The sequence below is a fragment of the Urtica dioica genome, chromosome 7, assembly GCF_054948205.1.
Source record: "Urtica dioica subsp. dioica isolate 48M chromosome 7, U.dioica_male_clone48M_v1_H2, whole genome shotgun sequence".
Classification (NCBI taxonomy): domain Eukaryota; kingdom Viridiplantae; phylum Streptophyta; class Magnoliopsida; order Rosales; family Urticaceae; genus Urtica; species Urtica dioica.
The window spans coordinates 38,383,768-38,408,304 of record NC_142762.1 but is presented as its reverse complement, the minus strand read 5'-3'; the positions used below and the strand labels follow the sequence as shown (position 1 = coordinate 38,408,304).

Below are 24,537 nucleotides of genomic sequence, written 5' to 3'. Positions count from 1 at the left end.
ATAGCGTTTTGTATAGTAGTCAACTTTTTATAAATATTTTGTAAATAGACAACTCAACTTATTTACGACACTAAAAAAAACAAAAAAAATCCAAAATATGCGAGAATGTTATGGGGTATTTTTGTATTTTTGAATGCCGTAAATAAGTTGAGGTGACTATTTATAAAAAAAATTACAAAAAATTGGTTATTTAGCAATTCTTAGATGTACGGTGGCTTATTTGACTAATTTTTTGTATTAATAAGCGTTAAAAAATAGTCATCACGTAAATATATTTTTAAAACTTTAAATATAATTCTACTAATTGAATGATGTATATGTATAAGATCAATATGTGTCATTTTTTTATAGTTTCTTTTTGTTCACTACATCACGTCGTTTATAAACTAAAATTTTAAAAGTTAAAATTGTTTTATATATCACGCGTGGTTTTATATATCATAAATCATCGTTTATGTATTACAAAACGCCGTTTACATAATATGAACCACTGTAATGTAGATAACATACGAACTCTGACGAGTGAAATGGAGCTTCAATGGTGTCAAAATAAGATCCTCTTGTTGACAGTTTATAGCGTGATTAATTATTGAAATTACAACGTTTCAAAATAGTTATTTTGTAGAGTATCTTTTTTATTTTTATTTTTTTTTTAAATAAATTAATTTTAAATGAACATTTCTTATGATCTTCAAAATAATAGGAAACTAAATGAAATTTATAAAAAAAAATATGTATTTGGATGTTAATTATGACTTAGTTTAGTCTTAAATGTCGAGATATATGCAAATTATATTAATCACTTATCAGTCTGAATCTGATGTAATTGTTGCTGAGCGTGATTAGTTTTATGTTTTTTCTTATAGTTATAATTATGATTTGTTAATTGAAATAGAAAGATGGTCTCTCTCTCTCTATATTCATACGTCGACCATACATCTACAAACCACGTGTACCTGATCAGACTGCAGTCACAAAGAGAGACGTTGTGTTTTTTTTTTTCCCAGATATTTATAAAATAAATAATGATATAGCTATGTACGTATCCTTTTGGACATAATAAAAATACACCAATTCCTCGCTCTATCTATAACTGCCATCTCATATATATTCATGTTAACTTATAAGTTGTGGACAAAACCTTCTCGTTTCCCACAGAAGCCAAAACCAACTGAAACTAAATTAAAAAAGAAAAGAAAAAGTAATTAAATATTAAAATGAACAAAAACAAAATAATAACATGAAAACAAATGCCCTCCCTCCCTCCGTCCCGGGTGATAGAACCAAAAAACAATTTTTTTAACAATAAAGAAAGTCTTCTGAAATATTTTTGTTGTTTCTTTTGTCAGCTTTCAACCATTATTATTATTATTATAAAATATATATACCCCTAAAGTACTTCCAAAACAGCAAATGGACAACACTAAGTCCAACAGCCACCCTCTCCCAACTGTAAGATTTTAACCTAATCCCCATTCCTTTTTAAACTATTTTTTTCTTATATTCTTCAAAAAAAAAAAAAAAAACTTTAAAATACCTTAACATGCATTTTCCCTAGAAAATCTGTTATACCCTTTTACTTCACATATATGATTATGATCCAATCCCAATCAAACCATTCCTTTTTGAACCGTTCTTTTCCTTCTTTTTCCCTTAATATCATATACATAAATATGATCAAAAGCAAAAAAAAATCCCATTATTTTGTGCTCTATAAATAAGATCTACACAAACATTCAACACATACTTCCTCTTATCCTTTCCGTCCCTATTCTCTCTCCTCACTCTCTCTAGCTAGACCCATTCAACGCAACACTATTTGCATGCCATAATATTATTATATAATCACACACACACACAAAAACACTATATCTATACACCAACCAACATGGTCGCTCTTTCGGAAGCCTACAAGGACCACAAGCCTCACCTCCCAAACCAAATCACCCCTCTGGACTTCGACTCTGCCTCCCCGGCGGCCGTGCCGGAGTCCCACGACTGGTCCCACTCCGGCGGCGGATTCCCAACCATCGAATCCCCCGAAGTCTCTCTGCCGACGGTTGACCTCTCCGACCCGGAAGCGGGGCCCGCCATCGCCGCAGCCTGCGAGGAGTGGGGGGCGTTTCTGCTGACGGGGCACGGCGTTCCGGCGGCGCTCACGGCGGCGGCGGAGGCCGAGACGCGGCGGCTCTTCTCGCTCCCGGCCCACCGCAAAATCAGGGCGCTCCGGGCGCCCGGGGGAGCCACCGGATACGGCACGGCCAGGATTACGCCGTTTTTTCCGAAGCACATGTGGCACGAGGGTTTCACTATCATTGGATCTCCTCAACGCCATGCCACCGAGCTTTGGCCGCTTGGAACTTGTTCCCAACGTTTTTGGTATGGATTATACATTGGTTTTTACATGCAATATTACTTTTAAGCTTAAATACAATTATTATTATTATTCCATGCACGTAGAGACAGTAATTAAACTTAATTAGAGGAGGGGGAGATATAAAGTAGATAGTGAAATTATATAATGTAGTTTTTTTTTTTCATCGGGTATAGATAATTAGATAGTGAAATTGGGCTTGTATATCGAGTTGGTTATTCAGGTTTTGTACGTTCTATGAATCCAATTCGAAATCTTCAGTTTGTCATTTTTATAGCTCAATCCAAACAATTTATGATAGTGAAACCAAATCAAACCGAACCGATAATAATCGAGCTGGTTTAATTTGATTTATTTGGAGTGACTTAAATTGGTTTATTGAGGTTAACCACAACAAAAAGTACAAAATAGAATCATTGAAATAAATTTAACACAAGCCATGTAAATATTAAAAATTAATAAATCATTTATCATCTTAATTTCATACTCTGTAAAAAAATCTATACCTCATGAAAAATTCATAAAATACAAAAAAAAAGTTGTAGATATTAATATAATTAGGTCATCAAGATCATAACGAGTCTATTTGTGTTATCTCTTTAAAAAGTGTATTATTTTAAATTTTTCATTGATAATATTTTTCATTTTTCGTGAGCATAAGTTCTTAATCTGACGGTATCGGGTTGGGTTGGTTCAACCTAATCTCATAATTATCAAAAATCAAATTTACAACCCAAACTTTTTCGGATTTTAATGTGTCGGTTTAAAAAAGAGTGCGGTTTAATTTGGATGATCTGGTCGTTTAGTTTGGGGTTCTCATGTACACCCCTAACTGGAAAAAAAAATTGTTTGGAATTTTGTTGGTTATGATTTATAAATTTTATGTTATTCCAAATATAGAACGTTTAATCTGTAGGAATTTATATCTTTTTATTTATTTATTTATTTTATAAATATGCGTATTATATTAATCGAACATAATATATCTCTGGTATTTTTTAATCAAATATACATGGTTTCTCTTACTTCTTTGTTTACTTTATATATCAAGCAAACTTTCTGATAAAGATAAAGGGTAGATAGATTTTGTTTAGAAAAATAAATGGGCAGCTAAATAAATGGCACTTTTTACAGGAGGTATGTATATATACGCAAAATAATACCATAATTCTATACTTTCTTCAATTATATACATACTGACATATATAAAAATATATCGTGTGATAAAATAAATAAATAAAATAATTTAAGTAATTGTACCGGGCGTACGCTAATTAAACAGATCTATATCGTAAAATTAATTATTATATTAGTACATGACTCATGAGCGAAATTCGTACATGATGATAATAATAATTGAAAATATTATGGTAATTAATTATACAGCGAGGTAATGGAAGAATATGAGAAGCAAATGAAGCAAGTGGCAGAAAAAATCCTCCGCCTCTTAGTCGCCGCACTCAACATCCCAGAAGAACAACTCCACTGGCTTGACGGTCAGGCCCACGGTAGCTCCCCGTGCACCGCGCTGCAGCTGAACTCTTACCCAGCATGCCCGGACCCGAACCGGGCCGTGGGCCTAGCCCAACACACCGACACGTTCCTCCTCACCGTGGTCCACCAAGCCGCCGGCGCCGGCGACGGCCAGCTGCAGCTCCTCCGCGGCGGCTCCGGCGAGTGGGTGCCGGTTCCGGCGGCGGAGGGGACGGTGGTGGTGAACGTGGGAGATCTCATGGAGGTCTTGTCCGACGGGCGGTTCAAGAGCGTGCTTCACCGGGTCGCCTTGAACCGGACCCGCCAAAGATACTCATTCGCCTATTTCTACGGCCCGCCTCTCGATTTCAGGATTTCTCCGGCCGCCGCGTCTGACCGGACTCCGATGTACCGCTCCGTCACCGCCAAGGAGTACGTTGATATCAAGGCCAAGAGCCTTGACAACGCGCTCTCCCTCATTAGGGTTTGATATATATATATATATATATATATATATATATATATATATATATATATATATTTTTTGCTTTTTCGTTGTTTTTTTTAAATGATTTGCTTTTTCGTTGTTACTCGAACTCTTAAAGTGATCTTGGAGAGACACTAATAAAAACATATAAATGGGACACACGATCTGGATTGCATTTGAGGTATTTGTCAACTAAGCTAGTCCATATTTTGTTATTAGGGGTTGGTTCTGTTGTTATCCATGTATCATTAATTAATTAGACTCAGATGATAGTTTTGTTTAGCTTGTTATCACAGAATGATGATGATGATGATAATGATGATGTGTATAAGAGGCTAAGAACTTATATTATTACTTCATATAACGGAGATTAGAGATTGTTTTAAATTGTCTTTTACTTTGTGACATATATATATTTATGTGTGTATATATATAATGAATGAGAGGCTTTGGATTGTTGTGTAGACTAGCTTGTATATTTTTGTATTTCAGCTACATTATTGAAGTATCCTTTGTCATTAATATAAGGTCATTTTCTTTGTCCGATCTCCATCGTTCATGTTACACGTTTACTGCAGGTACATACGAAAAAGATAGAGAAAAATAGTTAAGTGAATGGCTAGCACTATTTTTTTAGATATAATTTTTTTTTTCTGTCTTTTAACGATATGTTCTCTTTCATGCCGTATATTTATATATATATATATATATATATATATATATATATATATATATATATATATAGTCTATCATTACTGTATATTTTAAATTAAATTAAGTGTGCGGGTTGTTTAAATTTTATCTTTTCGAATCTGAAAAGTCCAAAAACACCGATACAAAATTATTGAGCAACGATTATATCATTGTACTTGAAAAGATTCACACACTTAAATTTATTCTTCATACAAAATTGATTTTCTTATAATATTAATATTTCATTAACCAAAAATTATTATTATTATTTGATTTTTTTTAGCAAATGTTTGTGTCTTCACATTTAACTTTTTAGCTATTAATTCAGATGATTTTGGTGATATGGTGCAAGTAATTTGCTTTTCTATCCAATGGTGCAAGTAATTTGCTTCCTATCCCTACCAACCAACAAATTTGCTTTAATGGTGCAAGTAATTTGCTTCCTATCCCTACCAACCAACAAATTTTTCATAAAAAAAAGACACAACATACTATGTAAAGATTTTTCATTCATATTAATCAACCATTAACTAATTAAGAAAAGTTAACCATCAAGCAACCATGAAGGCTATAAATTAACCATTAACTATTAAAAAAAAATACACATACTATCAAGCAACCATTTGTTAAGGGAGAGAGAGAAATAGAATAGAGAAAAGCATTAAAAAAAGCATCAAACACATTAAGCTAGTTAATAACTTAATATTCAGAAGAGTATGGTTTTTGTTATATTCTTGAAGAAGACTACATTTTTGCCGTTGAAATTTTTAACTATATGTCTAATAATTAAAGTTTTATGTTATTTTGCCCCGTGACTTTATAGAGTTTCATTCTTATGATTAATTGATTGTGATGGCCCCTAATTATTTTTTGCCTTAATTTGAAACTTTTATTTTTAGAGTCGGCCCTCCATAAGTATAATTTTTGGCTCCACCCCTGATTGGTTATACTACTTTTGCAGTCGGAGAGAATTAGTTATTCTTATAGTGCACGCACGCACTTATGCTTTATTATTTATTTTTAGGTAAATCAAATTTGTAGGGCTCCACCATGAGAAAAAAAACATTATATCAAAAGGGTGTTGAATCAAGTAACTGGTCATTAAGGATCTCTATTTTTCTCGTGTCTTCTTGCAAACGTTTCTCACATGAAGAAAAAAAAAGGCAAAACAAATATGGTGGTCGAGATTACAAAACTAATTTCTTTCAACCTCCTAAAATATATTTGTATTTACATTTTCAATATAATATTTAACGAAAGATGCATGTCATGTAAATATTATCTTGTAGTGTCAATATCATATCATATGTAAATATTTATATTGTAGTGTCCATATCTTCGGAAAATGTAATTCCAAACATAAAATTAGAAGCAAGAGAAAATAATTTTTATTTTTTAAGTGGCTACGGGTTAGATGATCAAATGTTAAAGTAGGGTCTTGTAAAAAAATTATGAAAAAATAACACACATATATCATGTGTAGTGAAATATCGAGTTTAACATTTAATTTTCAAAAATATCGAATTTGTATCTTCTATTTACTTAAAATGACGAAATTATACCATAAAATAGATAACAATGTCACAAATCTATTTTTTATTGATTTTTCGTTGATGTTGACTCTGATATAAAATATCGAACCAAACCCCAAACTAGTACCCTAACTCCCAAGTTTTCAATTTTGAAATTAAAGAAAAATAGCCATAAATCGAAATAGACTAATAAAATTCATATATCCCAAGAGATGACTTCCTTCCGCGTTCGAATTACAATTCTAAGTCCTGGACTTCACGTTCGAATCAGTAATTTTGATGACTATCGATTGTCGATTTTTAATATTTTCCTCTGTCTGCGTTCTCCACGATTCAAATATTGTTTTTTTTTAAAATGAATTACATATAGGGCGTGAAAGAATTAAGATAAAATGGGGTTTACATATAAATATTAGAGTTATTATTAATAAAAAGTCAATAAAAGGAATACTTGTGACACTGCTATCTATTTTAGCGTATAATATCATTATTTTTATTAAACAGATGGTAAAAATTCGATATTCTTGAAAATCAAATATTAAACTTGACATTTCACTAAAACACATGGTATATATATGTCATTTTCCTAAAAATTATTCAATATAACTAAAAAAAACTCAGTCAAACCTTTCAATTATTTATCATATTTCAATCACTAAATTACTATAGAATAAGAAGTTAAGACTATTTTTCCAAGAGGTATTGTCGAAGTCGAAACAATAGATTTGCTATATATATTCTGTTATTTTCTTGGTAATAATATTTGATTGAAAAAAGTTATGTAGTCGAATCAAAAGTGAAATGGAAGATTAATAGTATTTAATTTTTTCAGTATACCTCTGTGTTTCTTAGATAACGACAAACTAGGCTAGTCAACTACGCAATCGCAAATGGCAAACAAAATTATGCTGTGATTTTTTGTCTTTTTGTTGGTTTTTTTTTTTTTAACTTTCTTTAACTAGCTCGACAAAAACGAACTTATCGTGCGAGAGTTTTTTATTTTATTTTTTTGTCTTTTGCTTTTTATTAAAAAAGAAATTGCATGCGTAACAGAATTTTGTTTGCGACTCATCCGCGGTGATAAATCCTTGCAGCGTATAAGATTTGATTCTACAAAATAGTTAGCCCTTGGATATCGCTTTGGAAATATCGTTATGTACGTTACTATTGATATTTATGACTCATAAATTATGAGTATATATTTCACGAGTGTCATTGTCAAAGTCAGACCTCTTAAGTTCTTTGGTGTGTTTTGTGTAAAGACTATGAAGTGAATGAAAATCCACCTCGTAACACGTTCCTTCGAACCAAGCTACATGACAAATAAAACCACCTCTTTTGCATGTTATGGCTGGCAATAATATTTTAGCGAGTAGATTTTGTCTCGTTTTATATAGCAGTGCTGGTTTTTAAGCCAATCACTTGGTGCAACAGGTCACACATACATAGTACATACACAAAAACTGAGAGGAGCGATTCTGGCTCTGAATCAGTGTTGATAAATGTTACGTACCATTATAGGCTTACTTGTTTTGTTGTGATAGAAATTTAGAAATTTTTATTTTGAGATAAATAGTTATGCACAAACAGACAAAATCTTGACTTTATTGGTCACATTTTTCCCATGCAAAGTTTCTCCACCGCATATTTTCCTGACCCCCCACACCCATTAATTTTTGGAAAGATATAAAGTATATCTATAATATTAAATATTATAATATGCAAGCAATCACTTCGTACGTTGTACATCCCTTGGCTTATTAGCTCGTTTGTCTTATCTCCGCCTTTGATTAGCTTTGGGAGGTAACGGGGTACACAACTAGATTTTCTCGGTGCCCCCTAGAGATCGAAGTTTGTATGTACAGCAATATCGACAGTGAAATCCTGAAAATAAAATAAGAAGAAGAAAAGTGAACAAAAATAAATCTATTGTCCATGAAAATATACGTGAACCGACAAATAACCGCATGTATCGTAATTTTTTTAAAACGAAGATATACAAAAGATGACTAATTATAAACCTCAAATGTGTACTTTAATTTTATGATAATTTCACTACCTCGAAAGTAGGGATCGTGAGTTTAATCTCCACTAATAACAAATGTCCTTCAAAGAGAAAATAAATCTCAAGTAAATATATCCTGAGTTGAGAAATTGAATGATTGACAAAAACAAATACTACATGTTGTGGGTTATTTTCTCTTTCATCTAAAAGTGATGGTCCAACTCAAAATGAAGAGAACGAGACGAAAGATCTGGCCCAAAATAAGTTAGGACAGGTAAATACCTCTTCGCATATATCGAACTAGACAAGTCGTTTCACATATATCGAACGGGACATACCTTTTCGCATATATCGAACGAGACAAGCCGCTTCGCATATATCGAACGGGACAGACCTCTTCGCAAATGTCGAACGGAACATGCCTCTTCGCAAATATCGAACGAGACAGGCTCTTCGCATATATTGAACGGAACAGGCCTCTTCGCATATATATATCGAACGGGACATGCCTCTTCGCATATATCAAACGTGACATGCCTCTTCGCATATATTGAACGAGACAGCTTCGCATATATCGAACAGGACAGACCTCTTCACAAATGTTGAACGGGACATGCCTCTTCGTAAATATGGAACGAGCGAGGCCTCTTCGCAAATATCGAACGAGGCAAGCCATTTCGTATAATCGAACGGGACTGGCCTCTTTGCAAATGTCGAACGGGATAGGCCACTTCGCATATATCGAACAAGACCGGCCTCTTCGCAAATATCAAACGAGACAGGCCACTTCGAATATATCGAATGGGACATGCCTCTTCGCAAATGTCGAATGAGATATGCCTCTTCGCATATATCAAACGGGACAGTCTTCTTCGCAAACAGCACCGGTCAGTCATTTGCGAAGAGGCATATGCCTCTTCACAAATGACCGACCAGGGCACGTTCCTTCACAAAGACTGCCCGGGACATATTTCTTCACGAAAGCTACGGACCACCGGGTCGCCCAAGGGGATCCTAGATACCAAATGACGAAAGTACCCAACTCTCAAAGCAACACTATAAATAACCTGAATTTCAATGTTTGGAGTAAGTTTTAGCTCAACTTAACAAAACTATGCATCTATCTCATCTCACATTCTCTCTCTAGAACTCTTAAGGAAGATTAAACGTCCCCCACCTCACATAACACTCGGACTAAAGTTGAACGTCGGAGTGCCCGCCGGAGAAAAACCCTATGCGGTCCTCTAGCTCATGTTTCTCTCTTTCTCATGTGACGAGCACCGAAAACCTCTTTCTGGCACGACAGAGATGCAAGTTTGGAGACATCTTCTCCAATCGACCTCTGCGCGATCATAGGGTCCTGCCTTAAACTAAACCGTGGACTGGTTCAAGCGTTGATCCATATTTCGGCATTAACACTACACATGGTGTTGAAAATGATGTCGCGCGACAAAGGACATTACACTGAGGTGGAAATGACAATGCGGAAAAAATGGAAATTTTTTACAAATTGTCGAACTTGACCGTTTATGTTAGAGTTAAGTTATTTGTAAACAATGAGCTATGTGTGTAGCAGCCCTTGTGAAAGTTTTAGATGAGTGTTGCAACAATTAGGGAAAGGGTTTCGATCGATAGAATCGGATAGCAATTGAGTAAATTGTATTAGAGGGAGTTTCGAGATATTATATTCGAAGATTATAAAACTTGATTTATTGATAGTGAAAGTACCATAACTCGGTTAGAGCCTGACTGTAAGCCATTGATTGCCGAACTAGCATAAATTTGTGTGTCTTCTACATCTTCCTTAAGTTGTTCTTACCATTTGTCTATTGTTTGATCTCGATTTCTATTTTTTTTTAAGATCTTGTTTAACACAATCATCTATCAATATTCAACACCATAACTAATATAATAATAAATAAATGAAAACAACTTGTTCGATAACAAAATTAGAATAAAAAAAATAAAAAAATCAAGAAATTAACCCACTTAGACTTTTGAAATTGCTATTTAGTTAACTTTAAGTAAAAGTTAAATAACCACAAACTGTACTACACATATTTACACAATTTTAATTTTTGTTGTTGTTGTTGTAGTTAAGCCTTTTGAACGTGTAAATAATGATTTATGGATTTACCAACACCTAATTAAAGATTAGCTAAATAGAAAACTTGATATGTAAATAAGCTTATATATCTAATGGACTCATAAAAAATGGCAATTATTTTTCAAATGATAGACTTCTACGTCTCTTTCATATTTTTGTCAATATCATATATTTGTATATAATTTTACACTAAAAACGATATTGATTTGACAACAAATTAAAAATAGAGCACATAAGCCTACCATTTAAAAATAAGAAAAGCAGTGTCCAAATCCTAAAATTATATAACTTTAGTAATCTGACGAACACTTCGAAAACTATATATATATATATATATATATATATATATATATATATATATATATATATATAAAGAGACAAGAAACAACAACTAGTAAATACTTAACACTTGCTTAGTAGTAACCTCTTAACAGATCGCAAATTAGCCACATAAGATGAGTGCTAATCTAAAAAAAAATTTATTATTATTATTATTTGAAGCATACATAGATTGTACCCAAAGTTTGGTTTTCAAAGTGAATAAGTCGAATGAAATAAATCAATAAATCGAAAGTTCTTCTATTCTGTCACTATTCACGATATCGAATTCTGGTTGTTCACGGAAGTAAAAGTTCCAATACCCTTATGGTGTTATTCATTGGAAAAATCAATTTTTTATTTATTTATTTAGTGAGTAGCGCCGGAACATACTCAAAGAAAGGTTCCACTTTCATTAATCCAGAATTTCATTCTTTAGTGGCCGGAAGTCTTTCTTCGGTTGCGAAGTAGAATTTCAGCTTAATGAAGGTGAAATTTCCATGCATTTAGCCTAGATTTATTTGGTATATACCAAAAAAAAAAAATGTAAACAAGAGCATATTTTGTGTGCAAAGTATTGTGTTCTGGTTATTGACTTTGGTTTCATAGTAAAGACAAAACATGTCCTTGTGGGCAATATTGTTTGTTATATAATATAGAGATATTGACGGCAAAATAATTTAATATTTTCGATTTGGTACGCTTTAATACTCAATCTTTTAAAATTGTAAGAAAAATACTTAATATTAAAAAGTTGTCTCCATTACTACTCGGACGTTAAAGTTGTGTCTCCGTTACTTAATGCTACACGTGTAAGAATCTGATAATTTTGTAAAAATAAAACTGATAAAATTATTTTTGTTATGTTTAAATCTATAAAAAACAATAATCTCTCTCTCTCTCTCTCTCTCTCTCTCTCTCTCTCTCTCAAGAGCTCCATTTCCAAAGAGCTATCTGTTGAAAATTTCTCCAAATCTTTTCCCATTGACTGGGAGATTCCAACGTCGTTTATGGATATTTTATATTCATAGATGGGTTAGGAAGGGTTTGACGAGAAGAGCAAAATGAACCGACTGAGAAGAGTGATACACTTCACAAGCATTCAAAGATGTTAGCTTTTGACTTAAGCGGGCTTCACAAAAAAAAAAAAAAATTAGGTAACTAGCCAATTAAAATGTTTGTAATTGTTATATAGTCAACGTTTCGTAAATCTTAGGTAAATATCCATAAAGATAACGTGTCATTCCTGGTTTGCCCTTTCATTAAATAAAAAATGGGGTATTTACGTCAGTTTACACGTGTAAATACATAGACGTGACTGTCCTAAAATTTACGAAATGCTGACTATATAGCAATGTGAAACTTTAAATATGACTAAATACCTAATGGACAAAAAAAAATTGTTATTTGAATAGCCACCGCCTTGGGCTCCGTCGGAATAAGATTTTTGCAGAGCTCGACGAGCTTGGCGTCGACGGAGGATCGGAGGAGGCAGAACATCGAATATGAAGAATGTCTTTGGAATTCAAGCTTCGCAATCTCTCCGAACTAAACCTCACTAATAAACTCTTCAACCAGCCGATCCCTCTCTCACTCTCCGATTGTAAGTCTCTCGAGACTTTGTATCTTAGCAACAACCTTCTTATGCATTTTGCACACACAAAAACCGAGAAAAAAAATCTCCAAAATTTCTTCCTCTGCATTTCACAAAGAATCCCAAGTTCGGGGGCGCATGGGTTTCCGTTGATGAACGTTAGGGCGACGAGGAGGATGCCGCCCACATGCAAAAGAGATGAGGCAGAGGAGCTAATCGGTGGCGCCGGACTTGCTGAGGAGGACGAGCAACGTCAATATTTTTTAGGGCTGATTTGGTGTCTCTGTAATAAGAATTGTAAATAATAAACATAAAATTGCACGGTGTCATGTTTGTGTGTGTATGTTTATTATTATTATTATTATTATTATTATTATTATTATTATTATTATTATTATTATTATTATTATTATTATTATTATTATTATTATTATTATTACTATTATTAGAGATTTGTTAATAAGTGGACCTTTTTACACGGAGGTTTAAAATAATAGCCGAATTATTCATTTATTTGGGAAAATAACTCATATTAATTAAAGTTCCCAAAAAGCCCTTCATGATTCATCTCTCGTCATATCTAGATCTAAAGTGGATTGAAAGAATCGCCAATATACCAACCCCAACCCAATCCAATTAGGAGCGTCCATTCCTTTTTGCTCTTCTTGCTCGATCGAATCAGCACCGGGGTTCTCGCCTGAGAACAATAATGATCATCGCCACCAAGAGACCAGAGGAGGAAGAAGAAGCCTCGGTGGTTCTGGAGATCAAACTAATCTCCGCTCAGCTTCGGATCGGAGTCGATGGAGACGACACCGAGAATTCGATGTGGAACGACCTCGGTGGCATGAGGATTGCCGATTTTCAGTTGGAATCCGACAGAGAAGAGCCCGACGAGAGGACTATGATTGTGCGACGATTTCAGATTCTAGGGTTCCTCATTCGACAGTTAATCCGATTAACTATCACAGTTAATCTGATTAACTATGATGAACCTCTTCCGAAAACGATTTTGAACATCGACAAGTCTCGCGGTTGCGCCGATCCGGCCGCTGGAAGGTCGCACGTCCAGTTCTGCAAATTAACTATGATAGTTAATCGGATTAACTGTGAAGGTTAATCGGATTAACTGTTGCGATCCTCCTCCTTAAAGGATCTCGAACAACGACATTGGAGTTTTCTCTCCTTGAATTCTTCGAGCCATTCACATCCGACGACTCTATCTCCATTGTTGTTGAGGAAGAGCTTGCCACAGGAGTCCGTACCGACCCATCTGAAATCGAAGCAGGCTGCCAAGGCTCCGACGAAGCAGCAACGACTCTGATCGGTGCTTTGCGTCGACAACGACCTCAATCCTCTGCAACATCGCTTCCTCTTATCGCCAGCGAGAGAGAGGAAATGAGATTTAGAGTTTCTCTGCAAAAAGGCTAGTAGTGTTTATGATTTTTTGATTTGTTGTCTCAAAGGGTATTATCGAAATATGATATTGTTTGTTAATGAATCGGGCTAGTTAATCAATTTTACTCATAGTTAGGATAAATAGCTAGACCGCTCTTATTTCTATTATTATTATTATTATTATGTACGTACGTACGTTTTTGTACTTTATATAAGTTTGCATACTGTGTATATGTTCCCAAAGAGTGAGTTTTTAATTTTTTTTAAATCAAAATTATTAGATTCTTATACGTGTAACATTGAGTAATAGAGACACAACTTTAACGTCCAAGTAGCTCCAAAGACACAATTTTTATACATTAATTATTTTTCCCACAACTTTTATAGATTGAGTATTTAAGTGCATTAAATCGAAAACATTGAATATTTTTATCGCCAATAACTCTATAGTATATTGACAACGATTAACGATACTTCTTTATCTTTTGAGTTGTTCGGCCGGATCGGTCGCTCAAGACCTTTGGTCTCTACCCGAACTCGATGAAAAAAACGGGATCACTTCTTATGGACTCGTTGAGAATGATTCAGATCTAGTTCATGGCCTATTAGAAGTAGAAGGCACTCTGGAGGATCCTCACGGACAGAAAAAGATTGCAGAGATCATCTGTCTCTTCTTAATGTCTCTCATTGTCCTTGCACTCAAAATAAGTCCATTTAATTATGGGAAAATAACACATTTATACCTTGTGTTTTAGTGAAATGTCGAGTTTAACCCTCGGTTTTCAAAAATGTCGAGTTCATACCCTCTGTTTAACTAAAATGACGAAATTATACCTTCTGTTTAACTAAAATGACGAAATTATACCCTGAAATGAATAACAACGTCACAAATTTCCCTTTCATTGATATTAACTCTTATATAAGAAAAACCAAATCAAATCTAAATCAGTGCCCTAACTTCCAAATTCTCAATTTTGAAATAAAAATAGCCTTAAATTGAAATTAAATAATAAAACTCATACCTCCTAAGAAATGACTTCATTCCGTATTCGAATTGTAACTCTAAATCATGGATTCTCTGTTCGAATATGCGATTTTGATGACTATCAACTATCGATGTTTACCCCTTTGCCTCTTTATGTGTTTTTCACGATTAAGAGACTGTTGTTTATTTTTTAGTTTTTAAATAAATTACCTATATGGCGCGAATGAATAAAGATAATTGGTGTTTATATATAAATATTATAGTCAACGTCAATGAAAAGTCAATAAAAAGAATATTCGTGACACTGTTGTCTATTTCAGGGTATAATTTCGTCATTTTAGTTAAACAGATGGTATAATTTCGTCATTTTAGTTAAACAGAGAGTATAAACTCGACATTTTTGAAAACCGAGAGTTAAACTCGACATTTCACTAAAACACAGGGTATAAATGTGTTATTTTCTCTTTAATTATTTATATTTATTTTTAAATAAATATAAACTAATGATTAAATAAAGGGGCCCTTAAATAAAAGAATGACATGATTTATTTTAATCGGAGGAAACCAAGAAAAATATCAAAAAGAGACGTAAGATCGGGTTCATTAACAATCGGATGAAAAGAAATCCTTTGGTACATTGATATCAGACAAATTGCATCAACGTACTGTTCGCTCCAAAATAAAGATACTCCAAGTAATAAGACAAGCAAAAGGTGGTTGAAAAAGCTTTGCCTTTTTAGTATTCAATTCTAGCGTATGGAATCACACTTGGATGCAAGTTTCACAAGCGACAAAGCAAAATATATGGCAAAGAGATCTGTACTGTACAAAATGAATATAATAAGAGATATCAGTGGTATCAATTAAATTCCTCCGTCTACATGACACTCCCATATTCTCGACGAACTTTGGGGTTCTTTTCCTGGTCAGAGATCTTCTGGGAAAGAGCTTGAGCTCTGAAGCGTCTCTCGTTTTTTAGCAGTTTCATCCTGGACAAGAAAGATTCGCCTTGGTGATACGAAGTACACTATATTACTCAAATGAAAGCTTGCTTTTGTTTGTATGTATAACCGTGACTTTCAGTGAGTGACAAATAAGTACACAATTGCCAGGCTAGCATACACTACAACTACAAGTCTATTTTTCCAGCAAAAATAAAAATAAAAAATACAAGTCTATCTTTTTTACTTGCAGTCTAGCAGAAGAAAAATGATATTTTCGTGTAACATCAAAATTATGACCTAATGTTTTTACGGCGGCTAAAAAAACACAAAACCCGGAAGGAATTATACTCTCATATAAGCAATCAGAAATGGTGATACTTACACTCGGCCTTGCTATTGAAGGGCATGCTTGTCTTATTAAGTGTTAATGCGAGGCTCTTTGCGCTGCAATTGCTGCAGTGTGTTTTTCTTTCAGGGCATGGCATAACCTTTTCTGATCTTCAAGACCAACTTGAACCCTTTCCAGTTTCTGCATTTGGATGTTTTTAACTATATGAACTGAATAATGGTAATACTAATAAATATAAAATAAAAAAATTGAATGCTACGATTGAAATTTATGAGCCCACAAACTGAATGGTACATGAAGAGTTTAAAAAACCCTTAAAGTGCTCAAATCATATTAACATCAATCATAGGAGGTTCTTCCTCGAGAGATAAAAAAAGCAGCATTATTTTATACCTGTTGACTGCTCTTCGCGATTCCCTCCATGGAATCAATGAGTTTGGAGCGACCAGCTGTGCTTGTAATTGCGTCTTGAAACTACGTAGTTAAAGAGAATGGGATTTTTTTATTGGTAGAATAAAAGAGTCTCGCTCATTTTATCGGTAGAAATCAGGATTAAAAAAAAATTAAAACAAAAGGAGTCTTGGCAAGATATATTTCTTCCTCTATCACTATTAAATAAGCACGCCTTTCATACTCAACTCCAATCTTTTCTATTGACCAACATAGCCGTAGTAATTTGTAATTGTTCTAAATGCCCCTCTTAACTTTTTACTTTTTATTACATTATCCCAGTTCATCTTGTACCCTAACAGAATCAGAATCATAGCTAATACAATTAATCAGTAAGGAGTTTAATCATTGTCGAAAGCCGATAAATCTAGACATACTCGTTCACTGTTGTATATCACCCAAAAACAAGAATCAACAATTATCTTAAGCAGAAGAGCAGAAGGAGACTCCAAAGATTCACAAGAGTTGCAACATCATTTATTTATACCTGCGAACTTATTGAATTTAACAAGGACGTTTCCTTCAACATCAACTCCTTAATCTCCAGCAGTGCATTATAGGTGTCGTAGTACTTCTGAGTTTGTTGATGTTTTCCCTGAATATGGCTGTATAATTCTGAAAATCTCTGTTCATATCTGAAGAGAAACATGTCAGCTCTGGATGCCAAAAAACGCTGGCAAAAAAAAATGTATAGACAAGAACGTATAATAACAGCATACTGGATCAGTTCGGATTGAGACGGGATGTTATCGAGCTGGCGTTTTACAGCGAGTACTGCCCTAAGAGTGGCAGCGAGTTCCTAAGAGATAAATCAATACTATTTTAGAATCTAGAAAAAAACATGTATCAGAAAGCAACAATCCGGAAAGATTGCACAATCACAGAGCTACCTTTCTAGCTGAATCCAACTCTTTCGTCGATTCACTAAACGACGTGTTAAGTCTATCGGAAACACTCTCTTCATCGCAATCACTTTCTATTTTCCGCCTCAAATCAATAATTTCATCTTCCAACTGACAGTGCTTTTCCTTTGTATACGACTGAAACTCAGATTCTTGTCGATCCAGGTCCTACGAGAAAAACCAACAGTTGACAAATTAGATCGACACAATCTAATCACGCTTCCACAAAATTGACAAATTTGTAGGCTGATAATCGAACTCAAGATCAGAAGATTATATTCAAAAGGTTTTTAGAAAGAAAAAAAAAGGTACCTTTAGTGATTGCATACGTGACACCAACACTTTGACCTTAGTCTCAAGGCCTTCTTTGGAAACCCTGTCTCTTAATCTCTCCAACTGATCCCAAACATTAACCTTTCTCTGATTCTGCAATTAATCATTCATACTGATCCTATATTGGAGTAATTATGTAACCATCTACAATTGCTAGTTCAAAGCAAAACCTCTACTTTGCGATCGATAAGCCATTGAACAGCAGGAAACAATCTTTCACCGTCGAGGTTACGAATTTCACATGCTTCGATGCTGTACGGAAACTCTTCAATTGACCTCAGAGCTTCATCAATTAGCTTGCTGAAGAAATGCACAAACCGTAAGAAAGCAACGAAGACAGCGAGAGAGAGAGAGAGAGAGAGAGAGAGAGAATTTTAACGTACACTTTGTCTTCGAACGTCAGGGTTTCGATAGAAGCGACGTCGAATTGATGATTATCGGGATAGAGAGCATCGAAGATGCAGCAAACGAGGCCATCGACGAGTCTTTCAGAAGCAGAGCATTCAGTTTCACGGGCGTTGATGTAGCCCGAGGATTGAAGAAGATCGAGTGTCAGCTCAAGACGAGTCCATGACTCAGCCATGTCGTTTTGACTCAGTTTCAGAGCGAGTTCAATCGGGCACAGGATGAGACTACATCAAAATGGGCCTCGATATATTTCCATTGGGCCAGCTAGTTCCCCTTAGATTGGGCCTTGACTTTCGAAGTGGCCCAAAGGTTGAGGTGGTAAAATACTCGGGAATTTCCTTATTTACGTATTTTTTATTTTCTAACGCTCATCCCAAAGAATATAAAATACCAAAAAGTTCCACAACTACTAGTGTTTTAAATAATAATATTTTATAAGTTTAAAATTTCAAAAAAAAAAAGCTTTAATTTCAGATCCTTTCTTCTTAAAAAAAAAATAATAATAAATAAATCCTTAAAAAAATGGCTATATTTCAAACGGTAAATAATTATTTTCTTTCTAAAATAAATTGTAAACAATAAATAGAGGCCAAAAGAGAAGACAAATTTTTTTCAAAAAAAGATTTAAACATCAAGAATAATCAAGAAAAATAACAGTTTATAACTTAACAAATAAGCTATTTTCGTAATAAAATATTTAAACATGCTATTTTTGCGATAGATTACCTAAAGAACGACTATCAGAAGCAGTGGAGATTTCCACCCTTTTAATTGAAAATATTAACAACCTTTAATCTGAATTAAAAAAAACTAAATCAAGAGTTAAGCAGTAAAAAATGGTAAACATCATAAGAAAATAATTATATACAATAAGAGAAATAGGAGATTGTCATTGAATAATTAATTTTTTTTAACATATAATAATTAAATTTGAAAAGACAATTTTTTTAGGAATGAAGTTTGAAAATTGGTATGCTAAATAATTCCTTCTAAATTACATGATTAAGTCTAACTAAATCCAAAGTAATGTAATATGTTCTTTAGCGATTTCGAAATGAAAAAAAAAAAAAAAAAATTAAAAACTGATTTTGTACATGTTCATCATCGGTCGTTGAAGGTCATCGAAAAGAATCGACAGAGACATAAAGATATATTACCGTGATAAAAGGCTATACTTAAATCATAGAAAATGACACATAAATAACATGTGTTTGAGAGAAATATCGAGTTTAATATTTGTTTTTCAAAACATCGAGTTTGTACTCTATGTTTAATTAAAATGACAAAACTACACCATAAAATAGATAATTATACCACAAATATTACTCATATTGACTTTTTATTAATGTTGACTATGACATTTATATTTGAACGTCATTTTATCCTTATTCATTCGCTCTTTTTAACCTATATGTAATTTATTGTATAAAAAAAATTAAAAAAAATAAACACAACGATCTCTGAAATCTGATGACATGAACCCGTCCTTGATAAGAACGTCTTTGGACCATGCCTTTATTTTCTTTGGAATAGACCATTACACTCCTATTTTCATTCCAACTCTGAAATGAAAAATAAAATGTCGTTGATTAGCTCATATATATATACCCCTTTCGCGCACATTGTGCTATAGAGGTGAAGGGTTTCCATGATAACGTGCGTGCTTTGGACTAAATAGAAAGGAAAAAAAATGAGGTTAACATATGAACTATATATAATAATAAAAAAATAATTAAAAAAAAAGTGTGAGTTGGAGTACTCACCAGTTAAGCTACCATATCGAATTGTGTGCGGCATAATTTATTTATGCTAATATTTAATTTTGCATGATATCTCTTATTTCCTTTTTTTACATTTCACATAAACTACACTTTACATGAACAACGATCGATAAGTCCACATATATTATAACATGATGATATACACACTTAACTTTTAAAAAATATTCTAGATCAGTTAACTTTACCAAATGCCTACATAAAACTTACATAAACTTTTTTTTATATAATTTTTTAATTTATACAATTCATATATTTGATTACATTGTGTATTTAAGCTCAAATTACAAAAAAAATCTTGTAAAGATTAAATAATGAAGACAAATCACTATCTCGGATTGAACCAATTTTTTAATGCATGAGGAGACCTTAAATATGAATTAATGTCATCCAAATGAGATGTTTGGGGTAGAATAAAACTTACAGAATTATAATAAGATCAATTAAACAAATGGAAAGAAATAGTTTCGCTCTTAAGTTCTCTATTTTCTCTTGTAAATTGAATTTCTAAGATGAATATATATATATATATATATATATATATTTGTATATGCTTACTTCTATATAAGATATAAAGAACAATTTATGATACAATATAAACAACGAAAATATCAATCTTGGTATGGTAGTCTGGTACTTGTAGGCTTACTTTGGAAAGCTAGCAACGGATTCAAAAGAATAAAGATTGGGAGGAGAACGCTTAGTATCTCGCACCTTATGTTCGCCGATGACACTATCCTCTTTTGTCTCGCTACCGTTAGAGATGTGGAGACCATGTAAAAGTGTGTCGAAAAATACCAAAATTAGTCCGGGCAAAGAGTTAATATCCACAAATCCGGGTTAGTGTTTTCAGGGAATTGCACGGAGGAGGTGAAGCAAGGACTCACGAATGCGACAAATATGTCAAACACTTAGGAAATCCATTTCTTGTGTGTCGCAATCTCACGACGAGTTATGAGTTTCTCAAAATAAAAATGCAAGATCGTCTTGAGGGGTGGATGGTGAAAACAATTTCCAAAGTGGGGATGACCTTTCTCATAAAAGCCGTGGTTCAAAGCATTCCGGTGTATGCTATGTCGACCACTAAGCTTCCGAAGACTTTTACACAAAGCTTTGACACATTTTCAAGGAAGTTTTCGTGGACCATGGTGAGCAACAAAGAAAAGTATCTTGCCACGATCGCTTGGGAGAAGTTGTGCAAGTCAAGGAGAGATGGAGGGTTGGGGTTTCGGTTATTTGAAGATATGAACAAAACGATCCTCACAAAATTAGGATGGCACTTGGCTAGAGACTCGGAGATGCATTGGGTCAAGCTTCTCAAGGCTAAGTACTACCCAAATTCAAACTTTTTTGTAGCCAAATTGAAGTCCATGGCTTCTAACAATTGGAAATATATATGGTCCACATAAGAGTTTATCTGTGACATCACGACTTTCGTTATTGGCAATGGAAAAAATTTATCAATATTTTTAGAGATAATTGGAGGGCAAAATTGAATGGGCCTTCGATTGGGCTTTATGACTAGGCCAGAAGCCTCACGGTGGATAACTTATTCCAACCAGGTAAAAGAGAATGGGACAGTTACAAAATCGCTGGAGTCTGTGGTAGTGAGTGTATTGATCGTATTTAAGCCATCTGAATCAGAAAGGAGTCGGAAGAGGATAAGATTTTATGGGCTCCAAATCAGACTCGGCATTTTACTGCCGGATCTGTGATCCACGCTCAGACTAGAGCTCCCTTCATTCCGGCGAACCAGATTTGGCGAGGAATATTCATGAAAGAGGTAAAATTTTCTTCTGGAAATTCACCCAGATTGGACTGCTACTAGGTCCAAATCTCATCAAAAGAGGGTTTGGGCTTGATGATAACTCTCAGCTCTGTGAGAAAGAGGTTGAATCGCCGTCTCACTTGTTCTTCTTATGCGATCTAGCCAAAAGGGTTATGGTTTGTTGAAGGCTTGTGTAGATCCTAAGACATGAGTGTGGAAGCAGAGGGGATGTCAATTGTGGAGATTCTTTTGGCCGTCAACGATGATCTCAAGCCCAGAATTGGCTGGGACGTTTTTTTATCAGAGCCTGGCAGATTATGGAGACTATTTGGAAGGCCCACAATGAAAGAATTTTTGTGGGTGATGGTATTGAAGAATGGGTTCTACTGAGAAATTTGAAGCTCCGAATTTTTGAACATATCAAGGCTTGGGTGAGAGAGTCAGAGAAAGAGGAGGTTGGCGAAACTGAAAGAGCCACGGTGAGGGGAAGGTCGGAGAAAGAAGTTCATGATCGATTTAATGGAGAAGGCCACCAGAAGGTGTGTTGAAAATTAATGTCTACGCCGCCCTTAAAGACGGAGAGGTTGTCATCCGAATTTATGAACATATCAAGGCTTGGGTGAGAGAGTCAGAGAAAGAGTAGGTTGGCGAAACTAAAAGAGCAGTGGTGAGGGGAAGGTCGGAGAAAGAAGTTCATGATCGATTTAATGGAGAAGGCCACCGGAAGGTATGTTGAAAATTAATGTCGACGCCGCCCTTAAAGACGGAGAGGCTGTCATCGGGGTCATTGCGAGTAAAATCGGAGCGAATTCAACAGCAGAGAGGCAGAGCTCCATGGAGTGTATGTGGCGGTCTTGCTTGCCAAGTTCTGTAACGCGCGTAATGTTTTATTCGAAGGGGATAACAAATGCATAATGGACAGCTTAGGAAAGAAAATGGAGTATCTGTTTTGGCATCTTTTACCCCTTTTTTAATTGAAATTTGAAGTTGTAAAGGATTTTAATCCTGCTTCGTTTTATTGATTCCTAGATCGCTTAACGGTGTGGCTCATAGCTTATGTAAATGAGCTATGCAAGATAATCGTTATGATTTTTGTAATGTAAGCGAGTTCCCTCCCCTTGTGCGGAACACAATTTTAGTGAAAATTGGGTAATGAGATGCAAGAGATTAACTTTCCTATACCGATCTTCCGAAAAAAGAATGGTTGAATAGGTTTTGGATCGGCCCGTTTTCAAAAAAATAGTGCAAAGGCTGCGAATGCCTTTAAAGCAAAATATGCCCAATGAATATTTTGTATATTTATTTGTTTAGGGAACCTATAGAACGATGAACTAGTGGATTTATTAGTTCTGTCGTCGTGTCAAGATGTAGATGGAAGAGAAATGAATGTGAGAAAATGATTTTTCGAATCTAGGTAAAGAATGTGCTTTGGGTTCGTTGTATAAATCCAAATTTTGTATATTATATTTTGTCCAAATTATTTAATGCACAATTAATATGTGACCGTGATCGGTGCTGGTTTTTTACATGGGATGTCGTTAAGAGTTGGTGAAGCTTTTAATGCACAATCTTAGATTCTTATGAACTTTTAAATGTCATGCCGATTATTGATATTGACAATATAAGTAACAGCTTTTACATGGAAGGATTTTTTTTTAAATGTTTAAATTTCAAATTATTTCAATATTGTATTTTCGATCAGGCTATGTAACATTGACTTTACCGAATTTAAAAAAAATAAAAAAACACCCCTTCATTAAAACGTACGCTTCAGACTTTGAAAAAATTACTATAATGATACCCCTTTTTTATTTTATTTTATTAAGAGAGATACTATAATGATACTCATTCGTTATTTTTGGACCATATAATGTGACACTTAAATTTGGTGGAATTAGTTGCGCATTTAATGAATCATTCCTAAATAGTTGAGAATAATACTTGGGAGCGATTATTACACAAGAATTCTGAATGATGTACGTACTTCAATTCAATAATTTGGGGACCATTTCATGAATATTTCAATTTAATTTCTACAGCTAACAAATTCAAATTTATTGAGCAATTTTTTTTAATTATTCATTTTATGTCATGCAGCTTTATGTTGCAATAATTGAAATATTGACACCGAAAGGTATATGACGCATTTTTTATTTACGAAATACCGACATATATCTTAGATATACATATTACGGGTGGGTAAACCATTTTTACTTGTTTTAAAAAAATTAATTAAATAAAAATCATATTATGTACTATTTTCTTAACATAAACCTTAAAAGGTAAAAAAAAATTAATAATAATAATAATAAGCTCAAATTTATTACATTAACGTAAATTAATACATACAAACGTCAATATAAACTAGATTGGCGAGATAACTTTCTGAGTATACTACTCATCATATCACGGCACAGTTGTACAATATACACTAGAAGTACGTTTTTCTGACAATCGTAGACTCGTAGTTTTACCAAGTTTTGAAATATTGATACAAATTAATAATAAAAACAGCTACAGATTTCTTTTTAGGGAGACATGACTAAGGAATTTCAATCATAATTATTGAGTTTAAGCACCTTTTTCCAATGTGATGATAAATAAATATACCAATATATAGTAGTGTTCACACACAACAC

General features: G+C 33.9%; 2 protein-coding genes across 3 annotated transcripts; one reads left to right on the top strand and one right to left on the bottom strand.

The window, feature by feature from the left end:
• Positions 1–1,799: 1,799 nt before the first annotated feature.
• On the top strand, positions 1,800–4,368 carry LOC149391369 (gibberellin 3-beta-dioxygenase 1-like). Its single transcript, XM_089620872.1, has 2 exons — positions 1,800–2,379; positions 3,761–4,368. Exons 1-2 carry the CDS (start codon positions 1,889–1,891, stop codon positions 4,335–4,337), a joined length of 1,068 nt encoding a protein of 355 aa, XP_089476998.1. The 5' UTR covers positions 1,800–1,888; the 3' UTR covers positions 4,338–4,368.
• An 11,172-nt stretch (positions 4,369–15,540) lies between these two features.
• Positions 15,541–18,548, bottom strand: LOC149391368 (paramyosin-like protein). Of its 2 annotated transcripts, none has more exons than XM_089621353.1 (9): positions 18,328–18,548; positions 18,115–18,244; positions 17,924–18,037; positions 17,600–17,779; positions 17,429–17,508; positions 17,197–17,344; positions 16,653–16,733; positions 16,293–16,439; positions 15,541–15,955 (listed from the first exon to the last, which is right to left on the bottom strand). In XM_089621353.1, exons 1-8 carry the CDS (start codon positions 18,525–18,527, stop codon positions 16,335–16,337), a joined length of 1,038 nt encoding a protein of 345 aa, XP_089477479.1. In that variant the 5' UTR covers positions 18,528–18,548; the 3' UTR covers positions 15,541–15,955; positions 16,293–16,334. The 2 variants fall into 2 exon arrangements, with proteins under 2 accessions (XP_089477479.1, XP_089477480.1); XM_089621354.1 differs by having other exon boundaries at positions 18,121–18,244.
• Positions 18,549–24,537: the final 5,989 nt, after the last annotated feature.

Bases quoted from the DNA above. Each gene is read 5' to 3' on its own strand.
- LOC149391369 (XM_089620872.1), top strand. From the start codon at position 1,889: ATGGTCGCTCTTTCGGAAGCCTACAAGGACCACAAGCCTCACCTCCCA. The intron at 2,380-3,760 runs GTATGGATTATA...TTAATTATACAG, and splicing joins ACTTGTTCCCAACGTTTTTG to CGAGGTAATGGAAGAATATG.
- LOC149391368 (XM_089621353.1), bottom strand. From the start codon at position 18,527: ATGGCTGAGTCATGGACTCGTCTTGAGCTGACACTCGATCTTCTTCAA. The intron at 17,345-17,428 runs GTATGCTGTTAT...GTTTCTCTTCAG, and splicing joins TCTCAATCCGAACTGATCCA to ATATGAACAGAGATTTTCAG. The intron at 16,440-16,652 runs GTATAAAATAAT...ATCCAAATGCAG, and splicing joins TCGCGAAGAGCAGTCAACAG to AAACTGGAAAGGGTTCAAGT.